Source organism: Lygodium microphyllum, chromosome 3 (assembly GCF_053477565.2).
Source record: "Lygodium microphyllum isolate KBCC chromosome 3, Lygodium_microphyllum_v1.1.10, whole genome shotgun sequence".
Taxonomy (NCBI): Eukaryota; Viridiplantae; Streptophyta; class Polypodiopsida; order Schizaeales; family Lygodiaceae; genus Lygodium; species Lygodium microphyllum.
This window is the reverse complement of record NC_141137.1, coordinates 79,937,227-79,949,252: the sequence shown is the minus strand read 5'-3', so window position 1 is coordinate 79,949,252 and position 12,026 is coordinate 79,937,227. Positions and strand designations below refer to the sequence as shown.

General features: G+C 40.0%; 1 protein-coding gene across 2 annotated transcripts; it reads right to left on the bottom strand.

Moving 5' to 3' along the window:
- Nucleotides 1-5,057: 5,057 nt before the first annotated feature.
- Nucleotides 5,058-10,522, bottom strand: GMII (golgi alpha-mannosidase II). 2 transcript variants are annotated; one of them, XM_087673287.1, is made up of 4 exons: nt 9,835-10,522; nt 9,352-9,501; nt 8,426-8,458; nt 5,059-8,255 (listed from the first exon to the last, which is right to left on the bottom strand). In XM_087673287.1, the coding sequence occupies exons 1-4, from the start codon at nt 10,321-10,323 to the stop codon at nt 5,457-5,459; spliced, it is 3,471 nt and encodes a 1,156-aa protein (XP_087529413.1). In that variant the 5' UTR covers nt 10,324-10,522; the 3' UTR covers nt 5,059-5,456. The 2 variants fall into 2 exon arrangements, with proteins under 2 accessions (XP_087529421.1, XP_087529413.1); XM_087673295.1 differs by lacking the exon at nt 9,835-10,522 and having other exon boundaries at nt 5,058-8,255; nt 9,263-9,356.
- Between the last annotated feature and the right edge of the window lie 1,504 nt (nt 10,523-12,026).

Sequence of the window (12,026 nt, the reverse complement as noted above, 5' to 3'; positions counted from 1 at the left end):
AATACAAACTCTCATTCTTGTGTGTACAAACTTGTGAGCTCTTGCTTCCTTCTCCACCTTCTTGCTTCCACCATAGTCCATGCTTGAGAGAGAGAGAGAGAGAGAGAGAGAGAGAGAGAGAGAGAGAGAGAGAGAGAGAGAGAGAGAGAGAGAGAGAGAGAGAGAGAGAGAGAGTGTGTGTGTGTGTGTGTGTGTGTGTGTGTGTGTGTGTGTGTGTGTGTGTGTGTGTGTGTGTGTGTGTGTGTGTGTGTGTGAGTGTGATAAAGAGGGTAAATCCTTCTCCTACTTCTCTTCTCTTTTTGTTCTCATTTGCATACCATGTGATATGACAAGCCTCCATTGCTTTTTTGAGAGAAAGAGAGTGAGAGACTAAGGGACTAGGAAGGAGAAGCTTCTTCTTCTCTATTTCTCTTCTTCTTCCTTGGTGACATTGGAGGGAGGCAAATCGGTTATAGATTGGCAGCTTGATCTTGTAGGCAGACACATTCAAATCCAAAGACCATCAAGCTTTCTTTTAGCAACAAAACTATAATGAAAAAGATGAGTTTGGTGAGTTCACTATAATCTTTGAATCACATATGATTTTTCACATTCATAGGGATTGAGTGGAGAGGTATTAATGATTCAAGCTAGAGCACGAGGCAATTATGTGAGAGGGAGCCTGAAAAAAGTGCAAAAGAAGGGATGCTCTTGAATTAAGAAGAGCATGTCTAAAGTCACATCACTGTGTGAAAGCTTAAAAATCATGACCTAATGATGTGAAGTCGTTGTTTCACCATTGATAATCATAGTATCATTTGTCCATTGGTCTTTGGAAATGTACATGTGAACTAGCTTCAATTCTTCCAACCATTAGGTTATTGTAAGATCGATTCTATTGTTTTGAGGATAGTCAAGGTTGAGTACAAAGAAATATTGGAAGATTCTCCATTGAAATTCCCACAACAACTTCTTTAGATTCGAGTATAGAGAGAATTTGATATGTTCTCGAGAGTAGACATCACTACACCAGAATTCAATATTTGCATATTGGTAAGTTGTTTGATATATTGTTTTGGATACCATGAACCACAAATAAGCATAATCAATATCTTGTAATAAGAGATGTACTATCAGAAACACAAGGGTACAAGTTTAACCATGAAATTCTTCAAGTTCCTTCTACACAAAATTAGGTGGATTAGCTTTGGGATCTAGGAATTGATGGTAACTAGGAAGGTTATGATACGCAAGGAGCTTATAAGTATTAGATTTTATTCTCTCCATGAGAAATATCCTTTCCCTAGGGATAACCATAATGATTTGGTCATAGATCCATTTGTCTCTCATAACAAATTTTCTCTTTTCATATTCGTTTCATACCATTGCAAATCATCAAACTTGTAAAGTCTAATTTGATCTCCTTGATTCTATTTAACGCTTTAAGGTTGTTGGCCATGTCCTCATGATGACTTAAGTACCAATCCACTCTTCCCCAAGTCAAACTTCAACCTTCACCTCTTTGTAAACTAAGGCGGGTAAATATTGACTTTTTCTATGATAAACAAGATGTTCGCCCACAAGCAATTGTGTACACAATTTCAATATCAGTCGTGCAAATGGTGAACTTTGCTCACTTGTCAAGATAAACTCAATAACTTAGGATATTTACTCAATCAATCTTCCTTCCAAAATATATGTCAATCTATAAGGATGGTATAGGCATATATAATTATATAAGCAAGTGTCTAGATGTATATAAAAATGTGACCTATTGATCACATTACAAGTTAGGCATAGTTGTACAACAAATCTTTCCCCACAAAATTTTTCTAGGGTCATGTCCTAATAGATCGGGGTTTCCTCTTAAGGAATGGCATATAGTATAGTGATGGGGTACTTCCAGATATCCCCAAACTCTAATTCGAATAGGATGGATTCTCGAAATAATAACAACCCTTTCCTTGGGAACTCCTTGTGTCACCTTCTAATAAATCCATAAGTTTTTGAGCATCAGCCTATTATCAATTTGAAGCAACCAATCATCATAAGAAGCATAGAGGAAGAAAAGCCTAATAAGCTTCGATTTCTTAGTCCAATGGACCCTCCATAAGTCATAGTATGTCGAGTACACATAGTTCCCCAAGCGTATCCATTACAAGGCCATAAATTATACATAACTATTCTCTTGAAGGATGTGTAATAAGTGGAGGAACGAACATATTCTTGAACGTCTGAATATTTACTCTCAGAAATTATACTTGATTGTGTTTTGAGCCACTTGAGACTCTAGAGGAAGATATCTCTCACCTGGATTGGCTTCTCCAATGTGAGTTTTTAATTCATGTCAACATTAAAGTAAACTTCAAGAGTTGATATTCAAACAATCAATTATCCATCTCATCATGTTTGTTAATTTATTTCTAAGCCACAAAATTGGTTAATTTAATTGAACTCTAATACCACATGTAAGATACCATGTCCTTACGTACTTAAAGGGGTCCTTGAATAGTCAACCAAAGCCCCCAGTTCCACATACATCAACATCCAATCCCCCTCTGGGAACAATAGATTAGCTAAACATGTGAGTCCTGGTTCAACTTTGTAAGGAAAGCATTGGATGGGTAATTCAATAGCAATATAATGCCCATCTAAGATGGTCACTTTACAATCAATCAAAAATGAGAGTAGAGCAACTAATAATACTACATGTGGTTCATAGAGAGTAGCAGTTGCTTCCAAGGCCTGAAGGACTAGTACTCTACCATATTGTTCCCCTAAAACAATGTAGCTCAAGCTCTATCCTATCAAAGGCAATCTCACTCTCTAGCAACTCTTCCTTAAATTCTTTTTTATTGGTAAGTTACTTGGCTGCTTAGCAAGTCCGTCCATCCATAGAGCCAATCATCAAGATTGGATGTGCGCACTTTCCACACCCTCACCCAATGTTTAGTTATTTAAGCAATTTATACTACCATATCGTGAAATATATAAAAATAGCTTCCTTTTGTATCCCATTAAACATGGTTCCTTGGCACACATTTAGACACATAATAAACAATTTAAAAAATAGTAAATAGATTAAATCAAAGTCTTTACAAAACCTCACTCCCCCTATCCAAGATGGGACCTACTAACTCCACAATGTTACACCATATGAGATTGCACTCTCTTCAAGAGCTACATAGGATCTATCATCTCAAAGCCCCACTAACCTCCCAGGTATCTCAAGAGTCCTCCTACTTAATTGGGGTGCTACCACTAGGTCCTTTTCCCTAGAAGATACTTAAGCAATCACTTATTTAATCACACCCCTCAAGGTGGAGTATCACATCCTATAAGATGAGTATTCAGCATCCCTTGAGATGCTCATGATTCATTGGCATGGAGGTTCCAATGATCCTTGAGTTATATCCTTTTCGTTGTATGCATGTTAGAACCGTAAATTTGAGGGTTAGTCACAACATTCAAAGACAAGAATAGTCATTCTAAAACAATCTCATTTTAATATTGTCAATTTTTGCATTTTTCCTAAGTTTTAACTTGCTTTTATCTCTTATACTTGAAGTTAATCCTATTAATAATCTCTAGGGGCCTTTTTATCATTTCCCTCTAATGAGAACTTGAATTTAACAACTTTTGAACTTAAATTAATAATTTGAGACATGATGATTTTCTAAGCGCAAGGTTAGTGCTACGAGTACATTACAAGTGGCCAGCTCCTTGCAAATCATGGTGTAGCAGAACGGAGTTGTGTATGTGGCATCACACCTCAAGATGTCTTCAACATTTTTGAGAGTGTATTCCCCTTGTGCTTTTGGAAAGTTCTACCAGCCCTTTGGCATTCTTCATGCTACCTTGTGATCGATTTCACTAATACTTCTTTGGATGGGTGAGATACTAGGCTTTGTGGAAAGTTTGGCAATATCACAATCATACCACTTTTAGTGACCCATCTTTTGCCTCAACTTCATTCGAAGGCTACTTCAAGAGTCTTTGTTTGATTGTTTTTCTTCTTGAACATAATACATTCACCCCATTTCAACCAAAAACAAAAACAACAAAAAAAAGTGAGCACACGTGTGCTATCCACGCAATGTGCGCTAAGCTGAATGTTGAATTATTGGTGCACAAAAAAAAAAGTGACATTGCACACAAAGCAAATACTAACAAATCTAACACAAAATGTTTGCATAAGGTCATACTCCCCTTTCTATGATTTGGTCTTCCTTTTATAATTGTCCATCACAATACTCTCATTTCAAAACCAAAACAACAAAAAGACATTGTGTCTTGACATTCTAGTTCCTTGGAGAGTATTGTGCCAACACTCCACTATGCACATACCATGCATGGTTTGACCTTTTGTGATTTTAGTGTTCTTGTATTTCGCTGTTTACAACTAAATAGCTTCATATTACATGCTGAAGGGAAGATTTCTTCTAAAGATTTAATACCCTTCACTGTTTACAATTAAACAGCTTCATATTACACACTGAAGGCGATTTTTTTCAAGCACAAAGATTCCTTCTCAAGATTTAACGCCCTTGCTTTGCCTGATGCAGGAAGATACAGTACAACCAATGGTCACTTACCCTATATCCTAGTGCATGCTCCTCTATAACCAATGGTCGCTTGCCCTATATCCTAGTGTGTGCTCCTCTTGCAGAAACTAAATTCCATTATCCTTTAACAGAATGCTCAGTATCATTATTATCTTAGGTCTTTAGGATGAGATTTGCAGTCTACTCCTTGCATTGGTTTCATGTGATAGCATGCGTCGCTCTGGTCAGAGACAGAAATCAATGTTAGAGACCGTTAAAGAAAAGTCACTAAACAAATCCAGCAACTCCATTTTGTGCAGAAAGCAGTGCCTCACTTTCCAGGACCACCTCGGCCTAACAGAAGGATTCAAACCATTTATCAGAAGAGAACAAAGAGAGTTCAATCATTTCTTGCAGTTATGAACATTATAATCAGGTGAGCATTGCAAGGCAGTGCAAAGCGTTGAGGACACATGACTTGAGTTTGGTACTGATAAAACTTCCTTGCTGTAAGCAACAGCTAGACGAAGGGGAACCTAGGACTCCCAGAAGTTCAAATGTCCACCACCATGTTATTTTCCAAACTTTAGTTAATACAATACTACACTAGATAACAACTCGGAGATTTTGATCCAAATTAATTGATATAATAACAAGTGTAAGTCAAAGTACGTCAAAACTGGTTAGTGATAAGAGATTTTACTGTATACAACCTTCATGACATCATTATAGGAATGAGCTCAAAGCTTCTGGTTGTAAGAATGTCTTCGGTACCAAAACAATGTGCCAAAATGAGCTGGCTCTCTCCTATAGCAAAAACTGATAACCAAATGTCAAATGATGGTGTATATGAAAAGTACCATCAAGCAGTGTATCCAGGAACTCCTGCTATGTCATATACCTCCACAGGGATTCCTCACATCATAAGTTACCCTATATTTCTTGTAACAATTTTTCATCATCTCTTGTAAAAGAGAGCTTCAATGACTGTACCTCCATTGGGGATAGACTGATGAAGCCTGTCTGCTCAGGCACAACCCCTCCAAGCTCCTTTCGACTTGAAACCTTTTCAGGAACTAAGCAATCAGGGCCATCTTGAAGCAAATTCAGTGAAGAATGTCGTACTGTTTTAACAGTCAGATGATCAAAAAGGCCAGAGAGATCAACTCTTTCATCTGCCATTGTTGTACAGGAAGTCCGACCTTTCCTGCAGTATGAAGCATCCCAGCCTCTATGCTGCAAAGTGAGGGCAAAAGATGGCCTTTCCACTGAGACAGTTTGGGGTAAAGAAGAGGGAGGCAGTGCTTTGAGGCTGACTACATGGAGGTCGCAGGGGAATTGTGCTGCCAATGGTGCAAAAGTCTTCAGTAAATGAGAACTTGAAGCTGTCACCACATTTTCAACTTTGCCCAAGAAAGAGTGCATAGGGTAATTGAGCTGAGCCAGAACTCGGTGCGAAAGAAGGGATGGCACTCGAGGAGTGGAAGGCAGCACCTCTGGCAGAGCTGTAATATTGCTCTCCAAAAGCAAGTGAAAGATGATATCCATGGGACGATTATCAAGCACACCTTGCCCAAGCCCTCTGTCATCATCTTTGGTTAGCCGTCTATCTAGCATCACCTCTATTAGCCCACTTGCTAAGCTTGCCACACCCAATGCCTGTCGAGAGTGAACAGAAAACCTCGCACCCTCAGGAGACTGCAAAAATGCAAGGGAGGGCATGGGGTAATAATTGCCTTGAAGAGGAATCTTATCCCGTGTCTCCCTAGCTATGGTTTGGAAACCATTAAGATCAGAAAAGAAAGCAGTACCACTATCAAGCTCTGTTTGATAGCGTACAATTAACTCCTTGTCATTGTATTCATAGTCTGTCAGTTCAACATGATATTCCATCTCCACGATGAAGGTCTGCACAAAGTCTCCCCCCCCATAAAGTCTAGCCCTTCGGCTAACTGGTGAGGGGTTCCAATTGCTCTTTGGCTGTGTGTAGATCTCTTGCATCATCTGACCCTCTGTCACTATCATAAGACCTCCTGGATGAATTATAGACTGAGCATTTCCTACTGGATTGAAAAGATATGCTCCACTTCCACGACTTGAGTACATACCAATGTCCTCTTTTACATTTACCTGGCTACCATCCTTAAGGTTTTTGACCTGCAACAGAAGTCCATCACCACTAGAAAAAACTAATGCCTGATGTTCATTCTGTATTTGAATAACCTCTTCTTTTGATTCAAGACACTTGTAAGGCGAAGGGCAAGTGAAGGTATCAGGTGCATGAACAATCTTTAGTTGCACTAGTTCGGCTGCCTTGCATATTTGAGAGTCATTGAAGGTGTAGATGAAATATGTTTGAATTCCCATTGGAGGGACCTGAGCCTGCCAATGTAACCGATGCTTGTTACTGGCTGTGTTGGGAGATTTTCCCAATTCGGGACTAACCTGACTCTCAACAGCTACCCAATGAGAATCCATCACACAAACATCTGTTCTTTCCACAACAACCATGACAACTTGTTTCACTGCCTCCTCTAGAGGGTTGTAAATTACCACTCTCTGAACTTGATCGGGCATTACATCAACCACCTTTCTGACTGGTAGCATATCATGTGTTGCTCTAGAATGCTCACACTCGAAAACATTTAAATCAGTGTCTTTATTGCAGATGCCTAATCTAACGCCTCCACCAAGAAGAACACCCACAGATTGGGCCATAAATCCCTCCAAGTCAGACAAAGCAGCCTGCATCCTCTTGGCATAATCAACCACAACATGGTTTTTTGCAGTACCTGTTATCCCATCATGGTGCTGAAACAAAGCAAGTGCACGTCTTGCAGCTATCACCTTTTCTCTGAAAGGAAGGGGGAAGGCATTGTGATGGGACATTTTGCAATATGCCAGAGAAAACGAAAACAGGATATCAGCTGCACGTAATCTCTCCTCCAGCACACGATCAACTGCTTTGTAAAATGGTCGTGACACATAATAGCCACTCCAATAATCCTGCACTTTATCTGCATATGTGAAAAAGTCTCCAGAAAGGGTCGGGAAACTCAAGGATAAGGCATCACCCCCTTTCTTTTTGGATGTAGCTTCAGTTTCAGCTCGCACAGCAGTAAAATAATCTTCAAGTGTTCCAAACTGCACTTCTGCCTTTAGAATTGGATGCTTATTGATGTAGTCGAATATTTTCTGATAGTTCTCAAATTGTACATCTGCTTCTGCAATAGTTATATATCGAAAATCATCACCAAGTGGCACAAGGAGTGTGTTTGTCTTATACAAAATAGACTTCTTCCGGTACTGGTCTAGTAATTTCTCAGACCTCTCTTTTACATTAGTCTCTGTTATTAGCTGTGGATCCGAGCCCCAAGGGCAACGCTGTGCAGCCCCAACCCCCGGTAGCCGCCAATAATCAAATTGACAGCAAATAGCTGGCTCTGGCCCACATGTGTGAGGAATATCATATGAATAAAATGGCATCATGTGGCAGAAAATGTCAGTGACATTATCTTTATCCCAGCTTTGCCTCCACAGAAACTCCAGATTTTGCTCTTGAGCTAGTATTTTCTTGACCTCATAGTGGGTCCGCTGGATGAGCATGTTCTCAAAACCCATCCTTCGGTACAGATAAGCCATTGTAGGGGAGTGACCAAAAGGATCAATAGCCCAAGCATTTTTTGGAATAACCCCAACTGTCTCCTGCAGCCAGAGGTTACCCTCTGTTATCTAGACAAGGAAGAGAAACGCATTCAAGTTAGTGTTGATTCTGACTCTAAGTTTGTTCGAACATTTCCAGCTTTAATCATATGCTTAATATCCCTAAGGGTCGTTAACATGATCAATGGTAAATTCTTTTTTAATGAATAATCTGGCTTATAATAAGCGCAAAAACGTACTTGCTCAATGATCGCAAAAAAATGTGAATTTGCCTGTTCCAAGTACACAGTCAAATTGGTTAATGCACTCATGCTCTTCCATATCAAAAGAAAAACACTTGGAAACTTACAAATTGCCAGCTCAGAAAACAGAATTGAAAATGACCATGAAAACAACAATGTTCATCTAAAATAGACTGGTGTGCTCAACTCTTGAAAACAAGTTTACGACTAAAATATAATGTGTGCGTGTTAATGACTAAAATGCTGACTTCCCAATTCCATGCTGTATAATATATATACATAACACAACCCATATTTGCTACCAATTCCATGCTGTATATACATCACACGGCTCATGTGTGCTTAAATATTAAATGTTTGCAGCCGTACATTTTTTTCTTAAAGAACTTAAAGACTCTGACTTGAACACAAGGAATCTGTAGTTGCTTAATCTGTCCATACTACTACAATACAACAACAATCAATCTCATTCAGGCTCATGTATTGGATGCATCCCAACTCCCTGGCCCACCAAAATATTACCCAGTCTCCACATGCCAGCTATAATGTAGCCAATCTTTTGGAAAATACCATTCATAATTAAATGGGCCTACAAATATATACTTCGATGTTTTAAATACTTCCAACACACCCCCTCAAAAGTAGTTATACACCTCAACGTTTAAACATTCCAAATTACAAACAGATCCTATGATCCATGAACAGAAGCACACTAATTAACCCAATGCTTAACATAAAATACTCCATAACAACTACAAGATAACTCAGAGCAACAAGTATGGCAAATCTGTCGTAGTAAGTGCCATGGAGCTTCAATCACAATCCCAACCTTACTCGAAAAATTAGGCAGTTCCCCATTTTGATCTGGCAGACAGATGGAAGCAACGCAAATAGATTCTTCATGTCCTACAGTGCTCACAAACCTCATCATTCATGACCCAACCACCACCAACGATCTCAAGCTGGCCATTCTTGACCAGCCTGATGAAGTCTTTTTTCTCAGCTTCTGTAGCATCCCTCCACCACCTTTCCAGATAAGACATTTCCTCCCATATAAACTTGCGGCTTTTATCCTGCACAAAACAGGTGAGACCCCACTGAGAGATACATTTGTTTTTAAGCACCAATCCTCAAAAGATGCATGGTCTTTTAGAACTGCAACCTAACGATGCATCCATGAGCACAAACAGTGGCAAGTGCTAGAGAAAACAACAGATGATTGATTTTGAACTAGTCTAAAATTTTCCCAGGGCCAATTTAGAGGGCAGCAACCAGGGTGGAAGATCAACAAGACCTCTGGCTAGCAGTTTCGAGCTCAAGTTAAGATATAGAGGCAATCATGTGAGTGTTTTTAACTAGAAAAATGGCTCTGTGCCACACCAATAGATCAATTGCCGAAAGCTAACCTTCCGAAGAGACTGAACAATGGTGGACAGGATGCGGCGTGATCGCTCTTGATAATACACTTCCACTGTGCGCAACCATCCAGGATCATTATGCGAGTGAGGTACAACAAACACTTTAAGCTTCCTCTTGTCCCATTCATTCCCTTCATACTGTACATCCCATCCTTGCTTCCAGGCACCCCCATCTATGTCCTTGAACTCGATTACATCGTACAGCTCACTCATTTTTATGTCAGCGCGGGCCTCTGATAGATTGAAGCCGATCGTCGGCATGCTAGCGAGGAGAGGCTGCGGAGTGCGGGGGAAGCCGACCTTGAAGATCGCGATCGCCAGGATGGCGAGGAAGAAGAGGACCAGCAATCTGATCTGCTTGATGAGAACATCCTGGACGACACGACCGCGGCGCCTGATCTTGCCCTTGGACTTTGATGTGGGGGAGGGGAGCTTGGAGGGAGGGGTGGCGCGCCGCGATGCGAAGCCGGGGGCCATGGGGGCTTTTCACAGATGACCTTCAGGGCGGGGGCAAGGCGGGGCCGCGAGGGGAGGCGGCCATGGGCGAGCCGGCATGAAATTGGAGACGACCAGAATCAAATTCGGGAGGCATGATCACAGCCTCTCAACTTTACCCAAGACTCTCTCTCTCTCTCTCTCTCTCTCCCCTTTTTGGGTCTTGTCAAGAGAAGAGAGCACCAGCCGCGCTTAGACCGGCATCTATGTGGGTTGCGCAAGGCGCCACAGTTGCTTCGACAAATTGGTGGATTTTCAAGCTCTACCGAACATTGCATCTTTGTTTTTTTAAATAAGACAAGAGAGCACTAAGAGACCTCTAAGCTCTACCTGCATCTACATATGTGGAGCATTGTGAAGAGTATCATAAATCCTCTCTCTATATACATGGAGCATTGTAAGGGATTTTTATTAATTGCAAGTAATCACATCGCTTTTTTTTTTAAGAGAAGAGGGAACCACAAGATCACTAAGCTCTACCTATCTGAGTTGTTGTGAGGGTATTTAATAAATTGCTAAAAATTCCATCACATTTGTTAGGGGAAAAAGCGAAGAGTACTAGCAGCATGAGATCACTCCGGTGGTAGGTTTTGGGCTACTAACCACACCCATCCTATCGATTGAGTTGCCTCATAAAATAGAATGTGATGTAAGTATGATCTGTTCAGGTTGGTGTTGGGCTAATTCAAGGAACCCCAAGAAGAGGTTTATGTGAGTGAAAGGGGACCTTTTCAATTGTTGTTGGGTCTTTCAGTGGACCAAAGGCTTAATCAAAGTGCAGAAAAATAGGATCATCACAAAATTTTGATTACTCAACTCTCTCCTTTATTCCATTGCTTGTTGCAAACAAAAGTTTGCACGAGCAAATTTAGTCACCTATAGAGAACGGGGGAGGTCTTGCAATATTTAGAGGCCCTTTCACTCTTAACTTATGTCACAATAATGCCTGATTCTTTTCTACATTCTTGGGCCTGGGGGAATACAATTCAACATGTTTATGACTACAACGTTATTTTTATTGTTTTGTTAAAAGGGCAAAGTTTAATCCCAATAATTATAGTTTTAAAAATTGTGGCTAAATATTAACAGCATCCTTGTGCAAAGACATCCTCACTTGGTGTGCACATTCTCACACAAAGCATTGGCTTAGCATTGTAGGTTATGTGCATAGCCTTGAATGAAGTTTCTCTAGTGTTTTCATTTCCCACCTTTGAAGTAAACTAACATGGCCACCTTGGAAAGGACAATTTTTTGTGGTGCCTAATCTCACTAAGAGATATTTACAACATAATCCACAAATAGTCAGCTACCTAACAAATCACTAACCTCCATATGAGCAAACACAATGAGCTTCGATCTTTTCATTGGGATCTTGAGAGAAGATCAAAGTTCAAAAAATGTTTATGAAAAGACGGCCTTGGGTCCCTTTGACACAAGTCTCTAATGGACACATCATACACATTGTAAAATGTCATCAAAAATTTTTCAAAGACTTCATTGGACAATCTTGCATTGTGTGTGCATGTAAATCCATGCATCCCCCACATCAACAATGGCATTTAAAATAGGATCCTTTTTCACTTAAATCAAAAGAGTTAAGATGCTTTCTAAGTTGTTCAAATATTTTGCAATTAAGATAATAATTATCACAATTACATGGGGTGGATATCCATAAAAAGCAACAT

Coding starts and splice junctions, on each gene's coding strand:
- GMII (XM_087673287.1), bottom strand. CDS start 10,323: ATGGCCCCCGGCTTCGCATCGCGGCGCGCCACCCCTCCCTCCAAGCTC. Junction 9,502..9,834: donor TTGTTCAGTCTCTTCGGAAG/GTTAGCTTTCGG, acceptor TGTTTTGTGCAG/GATAAAAGCCGCAAGTTTAT. Junction 8,459..9,351: donor GTTGGGTCATGAATGATGAG/GTTTGTGAGCAC, acceptor TACTTGGAACAG/GCAAATTCACATTTTTTTGC.